The following is a 24,843-nucleotide window of genomic DNA, read 5'->3' on the forward strand; positions in this document are numbered from 1 at the left end:
TGTTCTAATGGTATATACTAGTATGGCTAGATTTTCCTTTAGAATCAAGAAGAAAGGTTGATTCAATTAAAGTGATTATTGATGCCATAGGTATTTTTGTGTATTATTGACTAAATATAAACAATAATGTTTTATGTCATTGTTGTTAGTATGAATGTATGCAGGGATTTGAAAATAAAAATCCTATCTATTTTGTCATTTCTAATAGCTTGTGTTCGATTCAGATGTTTCATTTGTCTTTAACATCTCAGATATTTTCATATAGTGGAGCTAGATACTAAGACCTTCTGATGCCATATTGAAACTAACAATTGAGAGAATAATATTAAGATAAACATAGTGAGGCTCCATATATCTATTTTTGTAAGACTTCACTAGGTGGGTGATGGGAGTTTGTGCAATGAGGTTATCCATCCTTCTTGCATATGATGTTTAAAATCAATGTCATCAAAGACATTGATTTAGTAAAGTACCAACAAAAAAGTTCGGTGATTGATTCGTGAGAATGATATTTATTAGGAGGGATAGTCACACACTCCGAAAGTGATTAATTCCTTTACCTATAAAGTGAGAAAATACCTTTAATAGTACCGAAAAAATCCTTTCATCTTTCAGTATGACTCGTAGTATTTCAAGCTCTCAGTTTTGGGTACTTCACCCTAGGGGTGAGCATGGCCAGATTGGGACGAGTTAAGGCTTGTCCTTACCCGACCCTAATGTTGATCGGGTTATTTTTTTGAACTCGAAGCCGACCCTAGCCCCAAAGCTAACCCAACCCTAAGTATTGATTGTGTCAGCCTTTAAACCCGATCAGACCCTAGACCCGATTAAATACAATGCATACTCATTTTAAATAAAATTTTCTCATTATTATTTATTATTATGAATATGTAATTTGACATATAAAATGATATATGTAGATATATTTTTAATCATATATATAATGAAAAATTAGAGAATCAATGGTTATTCGACCAAAAAAATGTGATTACTCTATACATATTTGAATAAAGACACATACAAACATGATGAATAAGTATAATCATGGGCCTGAGAGGTCGCATGTCAAAACTGGGGTGTGTTAATATCTACTTTTGATCCTGACATGTATAAGGTGCTAGGTAGAACAAAACACGGGCCTAATTTATAAAAAAAAAAATAGTGATAATTTTCTATAGGGTTTGAGAAAATTTTATAGTTACAGATACTTTTAAGTGTTGTAGTTTTACAAGATAATTAATTTTTTGGATACTACATAAAACTTAGTATCAATTTATAAATTTAAATTTTGAGAAATTCTAAAGTTTTAATCATCTTACCTATGTTTTGATGATCACCAAGTAAACTATAAAATATATTAAAATTACTATATCGTTTATAAATATAAATATATTAATAATATAATTAATAATGATTAAAAAAATAAAAATGGATCCCTTATTATTGTAAGTCTTGAATGATTGCACATATGGCTCATAATGATCCGAACTAACTTGGTATTCGTCTGAAACTTGATTCATTATTTAGTTTGATAAACTTGGTTCATGAACCAAAATGAGCTGATTTTGAGCTGGAAATTGAGCTCGTTAAATAAATGAGCCAAAATTGAGTTAGATACAGTTCGACTCGTTAGGTTTATGAGTAGGCTCGGTAATATATGTATAAACTAATTTTTATGTTTATTATGACTCATGCATTATTTTTTATATTTATTATTTATGATATATAAACAATGTTATATTTATAGTGGTAGTGACGCAGTGATATAGTGACTATTTACCCCTGAGGTCACAGGTTCGAGTCGCGAGAGGCTCCCCTTGGAGGGGACTAAAATAGTGCATGGAGTATTTAAGCTTAATGGGTGACACGCTCAGTATATTCATGGGTCTGAGAGGTCGTATGTTAGAACTGGGGTGTTACAAAAAAAGGCTGGAAAGAACATGAAGAAGAGTAAAACATATGAATAAGTACTTTATCTGATAACTAAAACATTTGGTAGTGTCAAAGCTGTAAATGGAAAACGACATGTTACAAGATGAATAATGAAATATTTAAACCCTAAGAATGCACTTTAAGTCGTTACTATTAATCACAGTAGACCACCAATTGAATACAAAAGCTCACCTATATGCGGGATAAGATAATGAGTAGTGACCTTTTTTTCTATTTTTTTTAGGTCAACAAAACTTTCCTTTTTGTGTGTGCCTTGTATTGCTTTCTTTTTGGTTTTTTTATTTTTTTCCCCTCCTATATTCTTCTCTTTGTACGTCATGATTAATTAAAAAATGAGACAATGACTAACTAGACAAATAAAAATACAAATCATTGAATATAATAGGCAGAGAAAACTGTTGAACCTAGTATCGTGCTTGGTTGAGAAGAAAACAACAAATATAACACGACTTGGAAACATTAGTGTGAACCACAACATATGTAGATGCAAATGGAAAGAGAATGACTACCGTCATCCTTGGCAGATGTGCAACCCACATCATGAAGCGACAAAAAAAATGCATACAAACAAATAGACACATAAATGAGAGAATGGTGTTTAGATCAATTACTCCACTATTAATTTTTGTAATATTTAAACGTCGTATAAAATCAATGACACACATTTAAGAAAGTGATGTTAAAGATGTTATATTCAACAACGCTTACTCAAGAGAGCGTTGTTGATATGACATCCTTAACAACACTCATTCAAGAGAGTGTTGTTGATAAGGCAACTTGAACCGCGCTCACTCAAGAGAGCACTGTTGAAATAACATCTTCATCAATGCTAATTTAAGAAAGTGATGTTACTATGTGATATTCAACAACACTCTCACAATCTTGTGCTATTAAATTGATGTAAATTAACAGTGCTTGTTTAAGATCTGATGGTGATATGACATTTTCAACAACGCTCATTTAAGCAACTTTTGATGCTTAAACGTCATATCCTATCAACAACGCTCATTAAAGAAAGTGTAACTTTCTATGTCATATTCAAAAGTGTTGTCTCAATCTTGCATTGTTGAATTTATGTAAATTACCAGCGTTGGTTTAAATGTGTGTTGTTAAACAACACTCGTTCAAGTCAACGTTAATTCAACAATGTACATTCACGTCTCTGCTGTTGAAGTTATATTAGTCTATTTAATGTAACAATGCATCATTTAATGAACATGGTTGATTATCTTCTGCTTCATTTTTAACCGTGTTGTTCTAACAAACGCAGTTGAATGACCATCGTTAATTGTGATATGTAGCATAGTGAGTGTTCTTGAAGAGTCAATGATAATTAGAATAAATAATATAGTGACAATGTATAAAACTTATATTATCTAATTGGATATTCACTCTTTTTAAATGATAGAGTTATAAACACTGTTTGAATGTCATCTCATGTCGTTATAAGGGAAAAAGGGCTTGGGTAGTCTAGTATCAGAGACATTATTGCTCATTCTAAAGATGACACTAGTGTTGTTACCCAAGATTCTCAAGAGGTTATTGCCAACCTCAATGTTGTAATCTAATCATATGACAACTAGAACATGGAGATAATGGAGGAGAGTCACAACATACAAGTTGTATTAATCTACATTAGGCTTTTTTGCATCCTGTTGATTGTGGGACAATGATTTGTTGTTCTAATCTATGTCTCAAACTATATCACGGACAAATGATATTGAAGAGCAAAAACAGAAAATTGAAAAATAATAAATATTTAATTTTTTTAATTGATATGATATGTTTTTATTGGTCCGGAACATAATTTGAGATATAATTTGGGGTAACTGATGTTTATCTTTCATTGTGATGGATATATCATTCACCATTTCACCCCACTTATGGCATTAGGCGCCATTTTGATAACAACTCATTCCCTCCTACACAATTCATTATTTAAGGCTTAGTGTGTATGTATGTTCATTTTTCTTATTGTTTTGCCATATCGTTTTATATGGTATTATTGGGTTTGGAATGATCACATCAACTTCAGGTTTGTTTTATTTAATTCTCAATGTATAGTTTGGATTGAATTAACATATATAGGTTTTTTCCTTAAATGGAAATGGATTGGATTAGTATAGAAAAAACAAGCAAAAAATAGTTAGGGATGAAACATATCTTGCTATTTTGGTCATAAACTCTCCTTCAATTAGGATAAAATCTATAACCTCATGCATAAGTGTTTCAATCTCAATACACTTCCACCAACATTCATTGATTTATTAAATGAATACTTATGGTGGATAATTGACCAACCCAATTTCAAAAGAATAGTTTCTAATTAATGGAAGATGCGTGTGATTTAGAAAGAAGAAAAATATATATAGTTGAGTATTCATACAATACTACTTATTAAACTTTTCAAAAACTTAATAGAATTTAAAATCTATGCACTATTATCATAAAGTATTTCATACTGTTAATACATCATTCACCATTAGTATTTAACAATTTGCATTGTAAGAATTATTGCCTTCTGAATATCATGCATATTTTCTTATTCAAATGTTAGTTACCAATAATGTTATTAATAATTATCAGTTATCAAACCATTTTTTTTTTGGTAAAGCATGTAGTCACATAGCCATTTGTCTTGAAGTGAAGAAAAAGAGAAAATGTTTTATAATATAGTTTTAAATAAAGTATATCAATGTGAAAAGTATACATCTAAATGTTAAATTCTTTGCATAAAAATATAATTTCAGCTATCATAATATTGGACTAGGATGAAATTTCTCCCCATCAATACACACGTTTAGGAAATCTTTTTTTCATTTTTTAATTATTAATCTTAATTCATTTGAAATGTCTTTCATCTTTTATTCAGTTTTTTTCAAGTTGTTATATCATTAATCAAATTTCAATTTGAATCATCCATATTTTCTATCTTTCAAGTTGAGTAATTAAGCCTTCTGCATTGAATTAGTTTGGTATAAGCACTACAAATTTAAATTTGACTATAATCTACAACTTTGTTACCAAAACTACAAAATAGTTAAATTCCCTAAAAATAAGTACCTTGCATAGTTCAAAGTGGTCCAATTCAGCATTGGGTCGGACAATTCGATCTGGTATGTTCATTTGAATCATACAATACTACTTATTCAACTTTTAAAAAATTTAATTTATTAGAATATAGATATGATTTGCATAAAGACTTTTGTTGCATGTCTTATTAAGGTGTGTGGTCAAGTCAACGGTGCACCCATTAGGCTTTGTTTGGTTTAAGAGAAGAAGATAGGTAAAGCAAAAGAGGTAAAAAAGCCAATGAAGAAAGAAAAATAAGATAAATATGTGTTTTATTTTCTTCTCATAAATGGAGAGGAAAAAAAATTTCTCCCCTCAACTAAATATTTTTCTTCAACTATTTCTTCTCACCTTTCTCTCCTTCCTAACTTTATTCTACCAAACAAAGATTTTGCAATTTGCATTATAAGGTGACTAACGTTTTCAATTGTATGATCATTGTCTTCCAAATATCATGCATTTTTTTTAACAACTCCATAAGCCTATTCAAATGTTAGTTAGAAATAATGATATTAATATTGTATATATCATTAAATCTACTATTTTTTGTGAAGTATATAGTGGCATAGCCATTTGACCTAATAGGAAAACCTAAGATATAATTCATCTCACCTCAATTAGTTATTAAAACTACCGGGATTTAAATTGAACGTGTGAGTTAGAATTAAATTTTAAAATTTAAAAGTAAAGAACTAAACTGTTTTACAATATAGTTTAAATAAATTATATCAATGATATAAGTACACATTTAAATGTTAAATCCTTTGCATAAAAATATAATTTTAGTTATAATAATATTCGACTAGGATGGGATTTCTCCCCACCAAAACATGTTTAGGAAATATTTTTCCATTTTTTAATTATTAATTTTAATTCTATTTGAAATATTCTTTATCTTTTATTTCCCATTATTCAAATTGTTATATCATTAATCAAATTTTAATTTTAATTATCCATATTTTCTATCTTTCATGTTGATAATCTGTTAAGCCTTATCTAAAAAATTGTATTTAAATTATTTTCAATATTTTAGTTGAACAATTAAGCATTAGTTATTAAATTTGAATTTAATCTGCAACTTTGTTATCAAAACTAAAAAAATAGCTAAATTTCCTAAAAACGGTACCTTATATGATAAGTATTTTTTTTTTCCACTTTTCTCTCCAATATATGTATCATGATACCCATCTTTTTAAAATTTGAATTCATTTCAAATAGATTTTCAAAAAATTAAAATGAAAGCAATTTAATTTTAAAAAATATATCTACGAAATTATATCTATCTTATAACTCAATAACCAATATTATTCCATATATTCATGATAAACACTATTTATATCTATCTACGAAATTATATCTCTCTCCAACTTCCTCTTGCCACCTTTCTCTCCTTCCTAACTTTATTCTACCAAACAAAGATTTTGCAATTTACATTATAAGGTGACTAATGTTTTCAATTGTATGATCATTGCCTTTAGAATATCATGCATTTTTCTTACCAACTCCATAAGCCTATTCAAGTGTTAATTAGAAATAATTATATTAGTATGTATCATTAAATCTACTATTGTTGAAGTATATACTAGCTTAGCCATTTGACGTGAGAGGAAAACCTAAGATAATTCATCTCACCTCAATTAGTTATTAAAACTAATGGGATTTAAATTCAACGTGCGAGTTTAATTAAATTTTAAATTTTAAAATTAAGGAATTAAATTGTTTTACAATATAGTTTTAAATAAATTATATCAATGATATAAGTATATATTTAAATGTTAAATCTTTTCATAAAAATATAATTTTAGTTATCATAATACTAGACTAGGATGAGATTTCTCCCACCAAATACGTTTAGGACATCTTTTTCCATTTTTAATTATTAATCTTAATTCTGTTTGAAATATCCTTTATCTTTTATTTCCTCTTATTCAAGTTGTTATATCATTAATCAAATTTCAATTTGAATTATCAATCTTTTTTATCTTTCAAAGTTGATAATTTGTTAAGTTTTATCTAAAAAACTATATTTCAACTATTTTATTATTATTATTTTCAATATTTTAGTTGAGCAATTAAGCCTTACTTATCCATTGAATTAGTTTGGTATAAACAATACAAATTTAAATTTGAATTTAATCTCCATCTCTATTGCCAAAACTTAAAAATAGCTAAATTCCCTAAAAATAAGTACCTTGCATGATAAGTATTTTTTATTTTTTCCACTTTTCTCTCCAATATATGTATCATGATACCTATCTTTTTAAATTTTGAATTCATTGCAAACAGATTTTCAAAAAGTTAAACTAAAAGCAATTTAATTTTAAAAAAGATATCTACAAAATTATATCTATCTTATAACTCAATAACCAATATAATTATATTCTACATAGTCATGATAGACACTATTTATATCATTCAATAATTATTAAGTTGTAGTTAACTCACAAACTGTAAAACATAAGAAAAATGTCTGACTCTCCTCAACATCTACAATGGGGAACTTCTATTAACAACAACCACCACTCCGACAACCACCACTCCGACAACCACCACTCCATAGTTGTGGCACCACCACCTCAACAACAACCACCACTCCAACAACCACCACGCGTTCCACGCCGGAGAGGAACAGCTTGGAGTGAAGATGAACACAAGTATGTTTATGAAACAAATTTTTTTTTGTCTTCACCCCTCTTTATTAACTTGATTATTAGTATATGTTTCATTTTGTAATATTTTTTTGTAATGACAGATTATTTCTCTTCGGCCTTAGAAGATATGGCAAAGGTGATTGGAGAAGTATTTCAAGGTTTGCAGTTGTGACAAGAACTCCATGCCAAGTTGCGAGTCACGCCCAGAAATACTTCATTAGACAAAGTGGCGAGATAAAAAAAAGGAAAAGTATTCACGATGTAACTCTAAATGAAGCTGATTACATCCAACTTTCTCGTTCCGTTCCTCGTCACGACTTGGATCCTCTCCCACATAACCATAACCATATCCATAACCATAATCTTGACCTAACTTCTAATAGGTCTAGCCATTTTTCTATCCATCACAACCCTAATCCCCAGAATCTACTTGCACCTTCACAATATCAAGACACAACCACAATGGGGTTAGTCCAAATACCTCAAATCACTAATCATCAAAGTTCAATTCTTCCATTACAAAATTTTGATCCTCCATCAACACATTTCGACTATGATCTTCTATTAAATAATTTGGGTTTTTTTGAATTTTTTCAAGCACAACAACTATCCCTCACTCAACCACCAAACGATTTGCCTCAAAGAATGTATAGTGAATATCATCAATGATATTTAACTATGCTTAATTCTTCTGGGTGGATGCTTTAACTATACTTAATACCTTTTGGTGATAACTTGATTAATGTTTGTCTTAAGAATACTGAAACACAATTTTGTTTATTGCATTGCTATCATGAATGATGTTACATTTGATTTTTTTAGTTTTTTTATTTAAATTCCATATTCTCGTAACTTTTATTATATCTTTTATTGCAACAAGTGCACTTCATAACGGTGGATTATCTATGCAAGATCCCCTTATTTGTTCTCTGTGTGGTGAGTTGGAGGAAACTACTAGTCACTTGTTTTTTTCTTGTTCAATATTCTATCTTGTTTGGCAAAAACTTTATTCTTGCTTTGGTCTTACATCTATCATTCATAATGATGTAATGACTCTATTTGCATATCTGAAAACTTGATATGGTTGGAGAAGAAGAAAAAACAGTTATGGGTGGCTCTTTGGTTTGTCACAATTTGGACTATTTGGCGCATTAGGAACAAAGTTATATTTGAGAACTTGAGGTTCCAAATAACATCTTGTCTATTGGAGATAATTCAATTTTGTTATTACAAAATATTCGTGGAGTTTATTTTTCTGCATTCCTGAACCTTATTATTGTCTGCTTTCCTTTCTTCTCTTATTCTTATGTTGATTGGATGAGACATCCATCAACTTGTCTTTCTCTTTGTTAATTTCTAAGATTCAGTGGATAGGAGTACCACTTGTTCTCCTAATATTTTATCTATTGATTAATAAAATTTTCATTGCTGATAAAAAAACAAAGTGCACTTCATAACATAGTATACATATTATGTATGAAACCACTTTGTTTTATATTTTGGAACTTCTTTTCGTGATCTTTACTTCTGAGTTGTCTTGTGATGATATATTTTATTGTAGCAAACTTTCCCTATTCCAATGCAGCTAATTGATTTCATTGAATCCCATAAGTTTTTTTATTTTATTTTTGTACAAACAATCCCCTAAGGTATAATAAGTTGAATTTATTTCATGATCACTGTGAGTTTATTTGGTTTTTTAGGGGGGGAATTATTAATATATAAAAGGAGAATTTGATAGCAAACCCTCTCAAATGAAGAAATAAAACATTCATATGCTAAAGAACAAAAGTTTCTGAAAATACACTTAAAGTGGATAGATAAACACTGTGAAATTTATTTTACCTCTTACGCTTGGATCATTTGTAATTTACTTTTTTATTGTATTATACCCTAACCTTTTTGAAGTGTACAAATAACCTCTTCGGTTAGTTTCATCCAAAAATTAATCCTCCTCCTTGTCCTTTCTCACTTCAAAGTTCAAACACAAAATTGAAAAGAAATACTAAGAAGACGACCCAAACACTATTCATAATATTAGTTCTTACGGTCAAATATGATAAAGTAGACGTATACAACTTTATTTTATAACAAGTGGATATATTGTTTGTGGGACTTAAACATGTGATCTTATAATCCCTAAGTAGTAATATTGCCATGCTGCAAGTTTAGTATCTATTCAAATTATTGACCTTACAAAATTGTGTGACTATAGGATCTATATTTGTTGTCTCATTTTTTGTGTCATTTTATATATCATGAGATATAATTAGTCAGAATAATATTTAATAATTATATTTTTAACTTAAAAAATGTTTTTCAATTAATCAAAAGTGATGATACATAAAATTGTAGAAAAAGCGGGATAGCATATATGCTCCAGACTATATAGCCCCTATTCAAGTTTTTTAAATTGTCAAGATCTAATTATATAGAATTAATTAATGGAGTTCAAGGCTGCTGTGAAATAAGAATTCTTCTTTTTAGTACAAAATATCTTTGTAGACTGACCTAAAACCCTACAATAATATAATACTTACAAAATAATTTGCTTAAATCCTAATTAATCAATTAATAAATAAATAATTAAACAAACAAACAAGTTAATAAATATAATATTATATATATTTTTTAGTCGTTTAATAAATTTCTGCTAGTTTTATCAAACAACTCTAAATTAATCAACTACCTATCCATTATCTTTACAACTAGAAGGTTAACATTCGATTTTCTTTACAACCATAACAGTTATCATTGTAGTTATTTCCACCAAAATAATTTTAGGAATTAATGAATTATCATTAATTTTTAATTTATAGTTATTAATTTAGTAGTCTTAATTCTATTTCAATTATCTTTTATCTTAGGTTTTTTTCCTCAAGTTGTTGAATCTTTTATACCTACACTATCAATCTAAATTCAATTTGAATTATATTTTATTGTTTAAATTTTTAAAAGTTAAACTATTAATGGTTATAAATATGGCATTTGAAGTATCTCTTCTTTTTTTTCTTCAATTTTAAGCATTATCTTTGAAGTATCTCTTTTTTTCAATTTTAAGCATTATCTTTTTTTCAGTTTTTTCCTCTAAGTTGTTGAATCTTTTATACCTGCACTATCAATCTAAATTCAATTTGAATTATATTTTATTGTTTAAATTTTTAAAAGTTAAATTATAATGGTTATAAAAATGGCATTTGAAGTATCTCTTTTTTTTTCTTCAATTTCAAGCATTATCTTTGATTATTATAACTTCACCCATATAAATTTAAGCATTATCTTTTTTTCAATTTTAAACATTATCTTTGAAGTATCTCTTTTTTCAATTTTAAGCATTATCTTTTTTTTTTTCAATTTTTGCCTCAAGATGTTGAATCTTTTGTACCTACACTATGAATCTAAATTCAATTTGAATTATATTTTATTGTTTAAATTTTTAAAAGTTAAATTATTAATGGTTATAAAAATGGCATTTGAAGTATCTCTTTTTTTCAATTTCAAGCATTATCTTTGATTATTATAATTTCACTCATATAAATTTAAGCATTATCTTTTTTTCAATTATCTTTGAAGTATCTCTTTTTTTCAACTTTTTCCTCAAGTTGTTGAATATTTTATACCTACACTGTCAATGTAAATTCAATTTGAATTATATTTTATTGTTTAAATTTGTAAAAGTTAAACATGGTTATAAAATGGCATTTGAAGTATCTCTTTTTTTTATTTCAATTTTAAGCATTATCTTTGATTATTATAATTTCAGTCATATAAATTTAAGCATTATCTTTTTTTTTTCAATTTTAAGCATTATCTTTGAAGTGTCTTTTTTTTCAATTTTAAGCATTATCTTTTTGTTCAATTTTTTCCTCAGGTTGTTGAATCTTTTATACCTACACTATCAATTGTTTAAATTTTTAAAAGTTAAACTATTAATGGTTATAAAAATGGCATTTGAAGTATCTTTTTTTCTTCAATTTTAATCATTATCTTTGATTATTATAATTTCACTCATATATCCCTATTTGAGAATAATTTCAAATGATATGTATTGATTAAGAACCATAAGTGGTGAAAGACCTTCAAGATCTTCTTCCACTTAATTATGAAATAAGAAGATAAAAAATAGATAATAGGAAATTAAATGACATAATGAAAAATAAATAGATAATATGATGATATTAAACATGATACTAAAAAAAGAAGAGAATGTCATAAATAGTAATAATTTAAAGAAAGTGAATTGAACCATATATATCTCTATCAATGTGGGGATAAGAGAGAAAAATTGAGTGAAAATTAAACCACAACAAAGAGAACAAAAAAAGAACAAAAAAATATAGATTTAGTTTTTATTATTTTACAAAATCTTTGTTCCTTTCATTCCCTCCAAAGCGTGTTTTTCCTTCTCCTTCATTTCCTTCAACTTCCAAGGTCAACATTTTCTTCCCTCTTTCTTTCTGTCTATTTTCCACAGAAAATGTTTTCCTCTCTATTTCCTCAGAAATGTTGAAATTCAAATTCCTAGGTTTTGATTTCTTCCTTACTTTTTTAGAAAAATGTTATGAAATATCTTCCATTTCCCAGCTCCTAAAGCTTTAAAGTTTGATTTTTTTTTAATATTGTTATGATTTTATGGTTTCATTTGATTATTTATGTATTTTGTTTGTTAATATTAATAGTTTAGTGCCTAATTGGTTGATCCCAATGGAGAAGGTGCTTGGTATGAAGGGAGGAAGGGAAGAGAATGGATGACTTTGAAAAAGTTGAGAATTTTTCATTTGTTGAAATAATTTGTGGTGGTGATTTTTTTGTTTGATTGTTTAATTTTTTTTAAAATTTCGACACCGAATTGTTCTTGTTTGAATTCAATTTGATGATTTATGGATACAGAATCATCTGTTGATTTGGTGAAATGTTTCAAATGTTGTGAGTGTGGATGTGATTGCTCAATGGCGGCGAAAAGGAAGCATGATGATTCGGAACAAGAATGTTTCGATTGCGATTCGATCGTGCGAGTTGAGATGGGCGACGAGTGTGCTGCTTTGCGTGAGGCCGTGAGCAATCAACAACAAGCTATACAAGATTTGTATGCTGAATTGGAGGAGGAAAGGAATGCTTCCTCCTCGGCCGCCAATGAGGCAATGTCCATGATATTGAGGTTGCAGAGGGAAAAGGCGCAACTTCAAATGGAAGCAAAGCAATTCAAACGTTTCGTCGAGGAGAGGACTTCGCATGATCAGCAAGAGCTTTTAGTTTTGGAGGATTTGTTGTATCAAAGAGAACAGATGATTCAATCGCTAACATGTGAAATTCAAGCTTATAAGTACAGGTTGATGAGTTTCGGCTTCACTGAGTCGGAGGCGGATGAAATTCCCCCATATGAGTACCCTCCTTTGAGATGTAATGTAATGCATGATGTGATGGATGCTGATAATGATGACACGGATATTGAAAAATACGCATTCGGCGAAACTCCTAGGGACCGTGTGAGGAACTTGAAAAATAGGATCACTCAACTAGAGACAAGTCCAACTTATAGCCAGATGGAGGGGGATTTAACAGGAAAAAGTGTTTTAGACAAAGTGGTGGTTGGGCAATCTCCAAGATGGACTAAGCATTCGAGGAGATTTTCCTCGGACTCGACTTCATTTTGCCCTGAGCTTCTAATGGATTCTCCGAGGCTCAATGGTAGCTTTACGAAGATAGACGAGGAGCATTCCAATTTGAAAAGGGGAGATAATGCATCGGAAGCCGATGATGATATGAGTGACACCAGAGTTTATACAATTGACTATGCTAATAATGGGGCACCATATAATGGTTCAACAGAGTTCAAAGCTGGAGCTGGTGTATTCGATGATTATGGAATGACTCCGAGGGAGTTAGGGTTTAATGCAGATTTTGAAGATCCATATGCGAAGAAGCTTTACATGAGGCTTCAGGCACTTGAGGCTGATAGGGAATCGATGAGGCAGACAATCATTTCAATGCGTACCGATAAAGCACAGGTTGTTTTACTGAAGGAAATAGCACAACATTTATGCAAGGAGATGTCGATGCAAAGAAAAAAGACAGTGAGAAAGCAATCTTTTGTTGCCCAGTTGCCATTTGTGACATTCTTTAAGGTAATTTATAGATAAAAAATCATTCCTGCTATGTATTGAATGAGATGAATCCATGTCCTATTTAATTTGTCCATTTTTAGTTCAATTTCCACTTTGATAATATCTATCTAGTTTATTTATATCATGACTCGAAAGTTGATAACTTCACTTATGCTATTTCCTGATTTCGTCTTTCTTTTTGTACTCAGTGGATCACATCAATCATTTTCTGGAGAAGGAAAGCTAATGATATCAAGTAAGTAGACAGTAACTACAATAGCTATCATAATCCTTATTTTTTGAAGTTTCAATATTTTTGAGAAAACATCACTTCGGTAGGCTTTGATGTTCAATGAGTTCTGGATACTTTTCTTGCGCTGTATTAAATGTTTGACGTAATCATAATCTCTTCACAAATTAGTCTCTAGTTTTCGACGACACCAGCATTAAGTGCAATAATGATGACCCTAATGGAAATACAAGTTAAAAGCGGAGAAAACTGTTATTATTTCGTTTTCCTTGCTTGTATGGTAGAAGTTTATTTTTCTTTCTCCGGCCACTGGTAGTTGCATAGTGCCACAATCCTCTCAACATAACAATTTTTTGAATGACTCATGTGTTGTGTCTGTTAATAATGCTATTATCATTTCTTATAGGGTAGTCTTAGAGGTTATGTTAGTTGTTTTTAACCTTGGAGAAAAGATTAGAAATGTTTAAGGGTATGCTTTAATGATTGGTTGTCTAGAAACTATCCATCATCGGAAATTCTTGCGACAGTAGGTACATGTTTGGGCTACCATCTGACAACGACGGCTTATATTTACTCATCAACAAGGAACACAGCATAAAGCCGTGGAGATATCTTACAAGTACACAATTGGGAGATTAGTTCTCCGGTTCTCGTGTCGTCTTACAGGGTAGGCTCATTTGTGTGATTACCAAGTGAATCATGATCACACAATGCAACGAGATTAATTTCATCCTTGTTTCCCCCTAGATTTTCTCGGCCGAAGAAGTGGTGTCTGTGCAGTGTTCTTTTACTCCTTTTACTCATATGGCTTGTTGAAATTGAGCCTGAGATACATGACATATTTGTTGAAGTTCCTTCACTCTTCATACAGTTCCTATTCATTTCAAGCACATTGCTGGTGACTAGTTAGTGGCAGCATTGATTTATTGAGTCTGGCTCATTTATATGTAACATAGCTTTCTATCCCTCCCAAACTTTAGTATGGAAACATGGTCTTGAATATTTAATATTTAATATTTAATATTTTGACATTTTTCATATTCATGTTTTTTCATACCTCAATCATATGGGAAACCTCTTTTTTTCTTTGATTTTATCACCAAACTTTTTCTGCAACAAATCCAAATATTGGGATAAAGCTCCTTTAAGATGGGCATTTATGTAAAAGGATTATATATTAATGAGCTAAGGTCATAAAACATTGTAGATTAAATCATGTGTTGATAATATACCTTACTTGCTCACTTCATATAATCATAACGTTAAAGGACATTTTTTTGATACATAATGTTAGGAATAATTTATCCATATATAAAAGGTATATAACTTTTGCCATGTCTCACTTCTACTCTTCTCATGAACAAACTATTGCATTGTCCATCCATGTCTCAACCAATAGCAACATGACACCTAGGTGATGAGAAATGAATGATGTCATGTAATTATGGTTGGGACCCTCATGGCCATGAAGGCAATAAGGTTTTTATGATAATATGGGAATGAAGTCAATCTTTCAAAAAATAAGTTAATAAAGTTTGAATGAATTTTATTATTGATATACCAAGGCATAATCAACAAGGCATTAATCTAGTGATGTAAGGCTTCATTGAATCCCTAAGGAGAGTTTGATTCCTGATAGTGATATTTGTTGGTAGGAGTAGTCATGAACCCGAAAAGGATTAATTTCTTACCCAAAAAGGTGAATGGATACTCTTGCTTGTTCTAAAAAAAATACCAAGGCAAAGATGGTATTAAACTTCAAAAGCTTTTTCCTCCCAAAATTTCATTCTACCTAAATTATATGAACTAGAGATGATGCAACATTTTTGTAGGATTAAGTTAGTGATCATTAATAGCGTGAAACAATAGTGAGTTGTAAACTGAAGTTGTTAACTATCACGCTAGGGATATTGACATTTGCCATGAAATGAAGCTAGTTTGGGGTAAATTTTACCCTTTTTACTTCCATTTTAGTTTGAGGTGATTTAAGTGTTAGGTTGGCATAAAGAGGGAAATGGGTTTAATGAGTGAGTTGATATTACTGTTTGATAAAATAATTGAACAACAAATTTTTAAATTAAATAATTTAGAATTAATAAAATAAAGTTGATGAAAAAATAATAGAGTGATGTTTTTGAGGATTCTTGTAGAGAGTCTTATAAAATCTTAAGAGTTTGAAATTGAGCCTTAAAAAGGAGAAATACTATTGTAGCAACAAAAAAAGTTTATTTTACGAGTTTGAGTGATAAAGGCGATTCGAATACAATGATGATACTAGCTCAATTATACTGATTCAAGACCAATTCACCACATTCTTAAATAAAAGAGTAATTAATTGCTAAAAAGGCACATGTGATTTGTACTTTACAATCGCCATGAGAAAGCAAAAAAAAAAATTGGTAATATATCAACAATTATTTTAAAAATTAAAATGTATGTTGTGAACTAGAGGGTGTAAATGATGTGAGCAAGAATTTTTTAATCAATAGTTGTGGAACCAGACTTGAAGTAAGTAATGGTCCATCGGTTTCATGTATACATTATTAGAACTGTTTCATATTCTCTGCAATTAAATGTATATTTCTCTATAGTTGCAATTAATTGACAAAAAAGGAAACATTTCACAGTTGGCATTTGATGATACAAGTTCTGGGTAGGAACATGTTCATCCAGATAGATTTAAAAACACAAAAAATTCCTTGTTTTTTAATATTCTGGATGCTTAAGGAAAATGATAAGGACACAAATAAATTACTCATCAATGTGATGAAAATAAGTTACAGGAGAAAGAGTAGCTGTATAAGATCCATCATAATACTTCAAACCTTTTAGTGAACAAGATTGCAGGCTAGAGGTGACTACTGCTTCTGAAATGCCAAATGTATCACTGCAGTTTTGCATGTTTTCACTTCCTGTTGCTTTGGATTCTGACTTCTCACAAGCTGATTTTAAAGCAACATTCAAGCCGAGCGAGCTAGGTTCCGTCACAAAACTGTTCATCGCAAGATAAAAGTAAACATTATTTAGGTTTCAAATAACAATGCATGATGCAACAAGAATACAAAGATCTCAACAATAAAAAGGGTGGCCCAGTGACAAGGCTCCTACTTAGTGCGGTCTAACCCTTGCAAGCGGAGAGGCTGTTTCCAGGATCTGAAACAATAACCTCATGGTCATTAAGCAACAACCTTACCGTTGCATCAAGCGAACCCTCTTATTATAAAGATGTCGACAATGATGCAAGAAAAGATTAGAAAATTGCTAAACGCTCAAGAAATTCTTAATGTTTAGTAGAACTCCATGTGACCCAGGACAATTACTAGGTTGACACAAACAGTAGTGCTGCAATGAAAGGACAAGCCCAATGTAGTATTCATATGCAGGAAGGAATGTGATTCAAGATCTTGCTTTAGATTATTTAAAAACAAAAATAGTATATAGAAATATCAGAAATCACAGATATATGATTATCATATGGACCACCTGGGAGGTAACCACTTATTAACTCAATACCCCACACAACATATTCCTTAGTTTCTGTAGTTGTTGTACACCACAAAACTTTCTATTTTTGACAAATTAGACACACTTCTCCTATTTAGTTTCCTATTCCATTTGTCTTTGTGAACAATAAATTAAGAGGTAGGCGTAATCTCTTAAACAACAAGGGGCGTGGGTGTAATAAGAGCTAACCTCGAGTAATCAAAATGTAAATTTATTCCCAATGAGTTAGTTCCTAGGATCATAAATAATAATCCCAAGGGAGGTAAATTCATATTCATGTATTAGAAAGCTTCATTACCAGATATCCATAAGCCATAGATCCACATTATCAGCTCCACCACAGGTTCCAGAGTATACTGGGCCTGGGTTGAGTTGTCTGCAAAATCATGGTTCATCACCAAGAAATGCTCTTTAGATGTGAAGGTTATTCGTATTTGAATGTATGCCCGAATTCTCCTTCACTGACCTTCCATTTGCTGCATGTGCTGCAAGAAGGTCATAGGGAGCTAGTCTTAACCTTTAAGCCCAATTGTTTGGGGCAACTACGCATGAATAGCTAAAAGTAGCGGAATTGTATTTGACCATGTGAATTCTTCATATCTAAGCAATTCAATTAAACTATGGAGTATGGACAGATATAACCAAGCAAAGGCTACCCATACCTTGCCTCGAAGCTTCTTCCTTCCGATCCCATCAATGCACATATACCACTAATAATCCAAGGTGGAAGAAATGCATCCTTAATTTCAATGCTACAACAAAGGTCATCTGATGAACGTTGGGCAGACTCACTATCTTTCAGAATAGATCCATTAAAAGAAGCAGCAATATGTTCAGCTCTTCTCATCTCCATGCATTTAATCTGTGAAAGAGAAGTATATTGATTGTAACATTTATTCTTTGACACTTACAAACAAAAAATAAGCTTTAAATGGGAAAAGGAAAATAAATTTCGATTTCCAATTCCAAATAACAGGTTGATTGGTTCCTCTACAATGTTTTCGATAAGATAACCATAAATCTGCACAATTCCAGTGCACAGATTTGACAAACTAAACAACTAACAAAAATATTTGCAACTGGATGATAAGAAACTATGAAGAAAGTGCTAATCGCATTCCTTGCTCAAGTAATCTCGGTAAAAGGATTGGTTTGGCAGTTTAATAATTTAGTTAAACTTCAACAAAGACAAGGTACAGAAGTAATGCATTCAATGAATACAAAAAGAAAGAAAATCAGGCCAGGGATTATCACATACATTAGGAGATGACAAAGAAGAATTTTGAAAGGGCACGGGAGAGTACAAGACAGGTACGTCCATACCAGACAGTGAGGTCAAGATTGATCTGCAGAGTGCATTAACAGTGAATTTAAACCATGTAGGTAATAACTAATAGTGGATTAAACAAGTCTAACTCATGTACGTAAATAACTAAAAGTGGACTAAAAGCTACCAAGAGAGTAAACCATTAAATAGTCACCTGTAATTTAGTAAAACATCATATAAACCATGTACTTGGTCGTTGCCAATGAAAACCAGCAAAGATTCTGGGCTATTATCAACATCAGAAAATGACCATAACCGTCGAGTCTGTGTTATTTTAAATAGAAATGAACTAATCAATTAAAAAATATAAAACTTATACACAGTGTCAATTAACTGATAGCCAAACTTTCATAGCACAAGGCATATACACAAAATAAACAATCAATATCAATGTGAGAACATGTAAGCGTCAGAAGAGATTAACTGATCTGAAAAAGTTAAGGTAGGTTTATCAATGAAATTGCCATACATAAAAATAGTTTACTTTAATTTAGATCAAAATCTATAACTTTTTACACTACTGTCTAATCATGTGTCACATTACAAAAAGAGTTTTACCGAAGGAGCCAAACTCTTTTAATGACATACCTAACATAATTAAATGATAGAATAAAAAAATTGATGGACAATAAGTCAAAACTAAACTCTAAATAGTTCACTTGATACGACTTGAGAAGCATTTGTAGTTTGTTTCAGTATTTGGTATTAGATTCATCAACAGAATTACTGAGTACACTATGTCAGGAAATTGTCCATTGTCATCGACAGGATTAGACAGGACATCCCTTTGGAAAACAAATGCTATAGTAATAGCAATAGCATATTACAAACCTGCCCCAAGTTTTGCTTCTCTATCTCTGATAGTTCAGCAAGATCCTCAGTAGTGACTTGTTCCACTTTTGAATGGCAGAGAGGCATAGAGAAACAAACATCCTAGTACCAAAAAAATTCAAAGGTATAAATATTACTGGGAAAATTCCAATATAATAACTAATAATAGTTTTAAAAAACAATAATAAATGGGACCTTGGTTAACAAACAGCATACTTGGAAATCTTAAAAAAATTAAATAGTACTTGTAATAAACTGCACACATCATGATTGATTAACCTAGGCTGTTACTCACCCTGAACGTCTGCCAAATACTACAGAACCAAAATACTAAAACTAGCCAATTTGGAAAGACAACTGGAATGCATTTTGTAGAGTTAAAATGCTAGTAATCAAAATAGTAAAGCCAGTATCAGAAATTCATATCCCAAGTTACTCTCCCCGCCGTGACCTACTCAATAAACAGACTCAAAACATATAGTTGGCATGAAGAGTGAGACTACTATTCATTGATAATAAGAAAAAGAAATCAAGTATTTAAACTTACTAGTAACTTCCACAAAAACTTCCCTAGGAATATGCTTTATATGCATCAATGAAAAAACTAGTCACCCTTAGGCGAACATTACAGCAAATGAGTGACTATAAATAAACATCAAACAGTGTGATACATAATTTTTATGAGTGACTTACATGCTCTCTCAACAATGATCTCAAACCTCTGGTTGACTTAGAGATATAAGCATTGCATGAGCAATTGGATCTTTTCGAGCTGTCACCACCAGTGAACATCACCACAAACTGGGAAGTGCAAACTAGTAAACAAAATGAGAAGGAAAAAAATCAACATAAAGTTCTTCTATACACTCCTATATAAATAAATTTATTCTTATGACAAAAATAGATATAAATGCACAATGAAGTCAAAAGGTTCAAGGAATGGCAAAATTAAGTCTATACATTAATAATGCTATGGGAAGTTACATTAATTAAAGAAACAAGTGTATTTCCATCATGATATTTGATCATTATTCAGAAATAAATTATATTACAAATTACAATAATAAAAGCTGATGAGGAAATAAGAACAGTAGCAGCAACATAAAAAAAAAGTAGTATAAACAAATGCCTACAATCATTAATCACTTAATTCAGTATAGCTCCATAGACAAAAAATGATGGTTATGTATCATTACTGTAAAAGAGGCCACAGATGTTCTTTCGAAGCATGTAATAAAGGTTGCGAAAAGATTCTTCCCAATCAACTTGCCGTTTCCTTAAGAACTCCAATTCTATTCCATAAAAGAAAAAAGATGAAGTTAAGAAAATGACAACAAAGAAGAGGATGGAAATGGGGCAAGTTCAAAGCTGATTGACAACCTCCATCTGCTGTTGATGAGCTCAAGACTGATATGAGAGACGGTGGTAGAACAGATTGTGGATATATCCACGAATGCAAAATTTTAGAACCCTGTGAGACTCTCGTATTTTGAATCTCAAAAGGGATGGCACCACACAGAACTGACCTGTGTATCCTGAAATTTAGAAATGAAAGAAAGCTTTTACAAAAAGACAAAAATGGATAGCAAGGATAGCTGATAGTGATACCCTGTGACTTAAATTATGGATGGCATCACATGATGCGGCCGCAACATTATGGTTGCGGTGACTGCCGCAACCACATCACACTGCAATTGTGATGTGACACCGAATCATAATGATGTGGCCACATCAGGCCACATCGAATTCAAAAATATTTTTTAATCACAGAATAATTCACACCATAATCCGCAACGCAATGGCCGCAATCACAGTAACCGCAACCCTTACCGCAATCACGACTGCAACCGCAATTTAAAACATTGGTGATACCAAAGCAAGCATGAAATAAAAATCCAAGCAAATCACATAAACAAGTGATGCATCAACATGGCACACAGATAAAAATAAGAGAGTGAAACCGTGCAATGTCCACAAAAGTCACAAAACAAACTTATATAATGAAAACATGAAATATCAACATCTAATTGTTAGACTATGACAGAAAAGGGGGAATCATGTGAAGCCATGTATTACAAATCTCATTCAAATATTGAAAATATAGACAGCTATGAAAATAGCACTATCCAGCGATACTTTTTATAAAAACAGCATCAGCAATATTTTTATAAAAGCAACATCAGCGGTATTCTTATAAAAGCAGCATCAACAATACTTTTCTTCTCAAATCAAATGGCAACCTTTTTCTCATCAAATTTACCTCAACCTCATTGTTTTAACAAGTTTTAGCTGCCAACGCATCTGTGTAATATTGACAGAGACCAATCGAATTGGTATAACAGCATTTGGCATCAGCAAGGACTTCATCGTACATTGAAAAATTCACCCTCTCAACATACAAACTATCCATCTCAGTGTTAAATATTTTTAATTCGCTCCAGCTCATCCTATTCCTATAGTCCATTCTATGCACTCACCAATTCACAGAAGAGGAGCAAACTACCCGCATACTGGTTTTCAGAGTAAGATCCAAAGGAGCCTTCTGGCCGGGTACATGACATTCAGAGAAGAAAATTCCCGTGAAGGCTGATGTCAAATCTCCACGTTTTTCAGATGATTCAGCAGCTAAACCATTACCAACATTTGGATCAAGAGCAAATAGTCCTCTTAATGTTTTGCCCTATAAAAAAGAATTTTAAGTAACAATGCCCCTTTTAAGATACAGGATCTGCAATGCAAATTAGTAGATAAGAAAAATTCTGCATCTGCCATTGTATACCATGTCAACAGGAGCAGCCAAACCAGAAGATCTATCAGCAGCTGATGAAAGTTCAGAAACACTAAGAAACTTCCCTTGGCTGCACTTTTCAGTTGTTTGACAAGCTTGTAATACACCATCTATGCTAACTTCAGTTGAAGCAACAGAGTTCTTCAAGCTGACAACAATTAGGAATATAATCAACCAAAGGGGAAATTTAACTGAGATCAAGAAGATGCATAAACTAAGAGGCAAACCGTGAAATTCCTTGTTGTCTTGTGGTCTCTGAATTGGCAAATACTGAAAGGTTCTTAAGGATACTAGTTTTCTCTAAGAACTCATTTTCCTGAACATATAAGTAATAACAAGGTTACTTTGTTCAATGTCAACAACATTAAAACCTGAGATCAGTAATATAATGAAGATGTCGAATGACTAAACTAAAGCTGATTGAGTCATGAGTGAGCAAGTATATTAACCTTTGCATTTTCCTTTCCAGAGACAGTCTTAAACCTGGACTTTTTGGCAGGAAATAATTCATCAACACGTGTGTCAGTGTATCTCGAAGTCCTTGACAATCCTGGCTTTTTAAACCCATTATCTACCTTGGTGGTTCTGCAAAGTGCAAACATAAATCAACCAGTTCTCACTTCTCAGCAGACAATAAATAACAGATTGAAAGAGAAAATGAATAAACTTACTTATTAGAACTAAAACCATCCAAGGGGGGTGGAGATTCATCAGTATGGTCCACAACACTTTCAGTATGGCCGACAGCACTTGCCCGCTTCAACTGTTCTCCCTGCCAAGCATGTATAGATATTATATTTTTTTCTACACAGCAATGCAATACAAGTTTTCAACACGGAACTAAACAAATCCTTCCAATTCAATTCAATGACATATTAGCATATGAACCACAACATATTGAATAATAGATATGCAACTCATAACAGAATACACAGACTTTACGCCCAAATCACAACACAAATAGATTTTGAGTTTAATACTTTAATTTTGATACACAAACACTGAATTTTTTTACACCATCAACTAATCATATATCACCATAGGTATGACTTTGAGGTGGTTGTTATAAGAGTCAAATATTTCTAATAATGTGGCAATGCATAATTGAATAAAAGGGTCATTTGCTACATTATGGATGTGTTTTTCATTTGCTACACTTTTGCTTTAAGCAGTTGAAAGTTAGGGAATGTGTTTTTGGAAAAAATAGATAAGGCATCTCAATAGAAGTTCTCTGCCTTAGATAGGGAATGTGTTTTTGGCAACTAAGAACAAGCACCAAGTTCATCCTAAGACTAACTTGATATGCATCTGGAATGTCATGTGGGATGCATCTAGAATGTCAAGTTAGTCTCGGGGACAAACTTGGTACATATTTTGATCTTTCATGGAATTAGCTTGTCGACCAAAACTTTAAAGGACTAAGTTGGTTGGTTGCAAATACCAAAATGACATTTTACTCTAAACTATAATCATATTGGAACATTTGCAATGAGTTCACATGACAGTTTTGGTAAAAGATTTCAATAAATTATATAACCGGATCATTTTCATAACAATACAACAAATTAAACAACAACAACAAACAAGCCTTTATACCCCTAAGTTTGACCGACCACATAAACCAAACAATGTCATAATTTTCTTTCATAAATCATAATACAACAAATTGACCAGTTGAAATAAAAAACTAAGTGCTTATAAATTGCACTCACCCTAAGTTCAGATGGTGTCTTTCTTTTAAGATTAACCATAGATCCACCACTACCACTACCACCTTTAGGAGGCCCTAATCCGATTCTCCCAGAGCTATGATGTACAGAATTCGGTGTAGCTACTTTCGCCATAAGAACGTCGCCGCAACCACTTCTCCGATCAAAAATCAAGTGGCATAAAAATCTGTAACGTTAATTAACATTCAGAATTCGAAGAGGCATAGTAGTTATTATAAGAAGAAAGGGAATAATAATGCATAAAAATGATGATCGTAAATTGAAAGAGAAATTTGTGTCGCGGTGACCTTAGAACCCTAGCCTCAAATTCAATTCAAATTCAATGGTGCGCGGTGGCGTATGAGTTTCCGCCAAAATGTCACAGAAGCGGAAAAGGAATGAAACTCTATTTTTCATTATAGCAGACAACACTTATATGTAGAAGCTTAGCTTCTTTGCATTAATAATTGAAATTATATGTATTATTTTTATTTAAGAGTAAAAACTATGATTAATAAAGATTAACATGATAGCGTAAAAATATTTAATTTGTCATAAAGAGATATTAAAGCCTTAAAGTCCTTAAAATATTATATTCATTTGTATTTATATTCTATTTGCGGGTTGAGTCTAAGAAATAAATGAATGGAGGAA

At 31.2% G+C, this 24,843-nt stretch overlaps 3 protein-coding genes across 11 annotated transcripts; 2 read left to right on the top strand and 1 right to left on the bottom strand.

Annotated features, from left to right (window-relative positions):
* Positions 7,492–8,345, top strand: LOC109356171 (transcription factor DIVARICATA-like). Its single transcript, XM_019599507.1, has 2 exons — positions 7,492–7,679; positions 7,778–8,345. The coding sequence occupies exons 1-2, from the start codon at positions 7,492–7,494 to the stop codon at positions 8,343–8,345; spliced, it is 756 nt and encodes a 251-aa protein (XP_019455052.1).
* Positions 11,996–15,090, top strand: LOC109357148 (myosin-binding protein 7-like). Of its 4 annotated transcripts, none has more exons than XM_019600909.1 (4): positions 11,996–12,107; positions 12,567–13,801; positions 13,990–14,036; positions 14,558–15,090. In XM_019600909.1, exons 2-4 carry the CDS (start codon positions 12,626–12,628, stop codon positions 14,667–14,669), a joined length of 1,335 nt encoding a protein of 444 aa, XP_019456454.1. In that variant the 5' UTR covers positions 11,996–12,107; positions 12,567–12,625; the 3' UTR covers positions 14,670–15,090. The 4 variants fall into 4 exon arrangements, with proteins under 4 accessions (XP_019456454.1, XP_019456453.1, XP_019456452.1 ...); XM_019600908.1 differs by having other exon boundaries at positions 12,038–12,107; positions 12,356–13,801; XM_019600907.1 differs by lacking the exon at positions 11,996–12,107 and adding an exon at positions 12,114–12,201 and having other exon boundaries at positions 14,561–15,089.
* On the bottom strand, positions 16,628–24,632 carry LOC109357147 (protein downstream neighbor of Son-like). Of its 6 annotated transcripts, XM_019600901.1 has the most exons (16): positions 24,512–24,632; positions 24,193–24,343; positions 23,152–23,252; positions 22,930–23,065; positions 22,708–22,796; positions 22,472–22,628; positions 22,170–22,372; positions 21,073–21,227; positions 20,889–20,984; positions 20,386–20,507; positions 19,693–19,794; positions 19,016–19,125; positions 18,793–18,880; positions 18,197–18,396; positions 16,800–17,022; positions 16,628–16,751 (listed from the first exon to the last, which is right to left on the bottom strand). In XM_019600901.1, exons 1-16 carry the CDS (start codon positions 24,604–24,606, stop codon positions 16,737–16,739), a joined length of 2,043 nt encoding a protein of 680 aa, XP_019456446.1. In that variant the 5' UTR covers positions 24,607–24,632; the 3' UTR covers positions 16,628–16,736. The 6 variants fall into 6 exon arrangements, with proteins under 6 accessions (XP_019456446.1, XP_019456445.1, XP_019456449.1 ...); XM_019600900.1 differs by having other exon boundaries at positions 16,628–17,022; XM_019600904.1 differs by having other exon boundaries at positions 16,628–17,022; positions 24,498–24,606.

The sequence above is a fragment of the Lupinus angustifolius genome, chromosome LG09 (assembly GCF_001865875.1).
Source record: "Lupinus angustifolius cultivar Tanjil chromosome LG09, LupAngTanjil_v1.0, whole genome shotgun sequence".
NCBI classification, from domain to species: Eukaryota; Viridiplantae; Streptophyta; class Magnoliopsida; order Fabales; family Fabaceae; genus Lupinus; species Lupinus angustifolius.

What these genes read in the sequence shown, in the direction of transcription:
- LOC109356171 (XM_019599507.1), top strand. Translation starts at nt 7,492, where the DNA reads ATGTCTGACTCTCCTCAACATCTACAATGGGGAACTTCTATTAACAAC. An exon ending in TGGAGTGAAGATGAACACAA is followed by an intron (nt 7,680 to 7,777) that starts GTATGTTTATGA and finishes TTGTAATGACAG; the next exon opens with ATTATTTCTCTTCGGCCTTA.
- LOC109357148 (XM_019600907.1), top strand. Translation starts at nt 12,180, where the DNA reads ATGTTGAAATTCAAATTCCTAG. An exon ending in GTTGAAATTCAAATTCCTAG is followed by an intron (nt 12,202 to 12,566) that starts GTTTTGATTTCT and finishes TTATGGATACAG; the next exon opens with AATCATCTGTTGATTTGGTG. An exon ending in AGGAAAGCTAATGATATCAA is followed by an intron (nt 14,037 to 14,560) that starts GTAAGTAGACAG and finishes TTGCGACAGTAG; the next exon opens with GTACATGTTTGGGCTACCAT.
- LOC109357147 (XM_019600900.1), bottom strand. Translation starts at nt 24,606, where the DNA reads ATGAAAAATAGAGTTTCATTCCTTTTCCGCTTCTGTGACATTTTGGCG. An exon ending in GAATTTGAATTGAATTTGAG is followed by an intron (nt 24,344 to 24,511) that starts GCTAGGGTTCTA and finishes TGATCGGAGAAG; the next exon opens with TGGTTGCGGCGACGTTCTTA. An exon ending in CTCATCAACAGCAGATGGAG is followed by an intron (nt 20,985 to 21,072) that starts GTTGTCAATCAG and finishes TTTATGGAATAG; the next exon opens with AATTGGAGTTCTTAAGGAAA.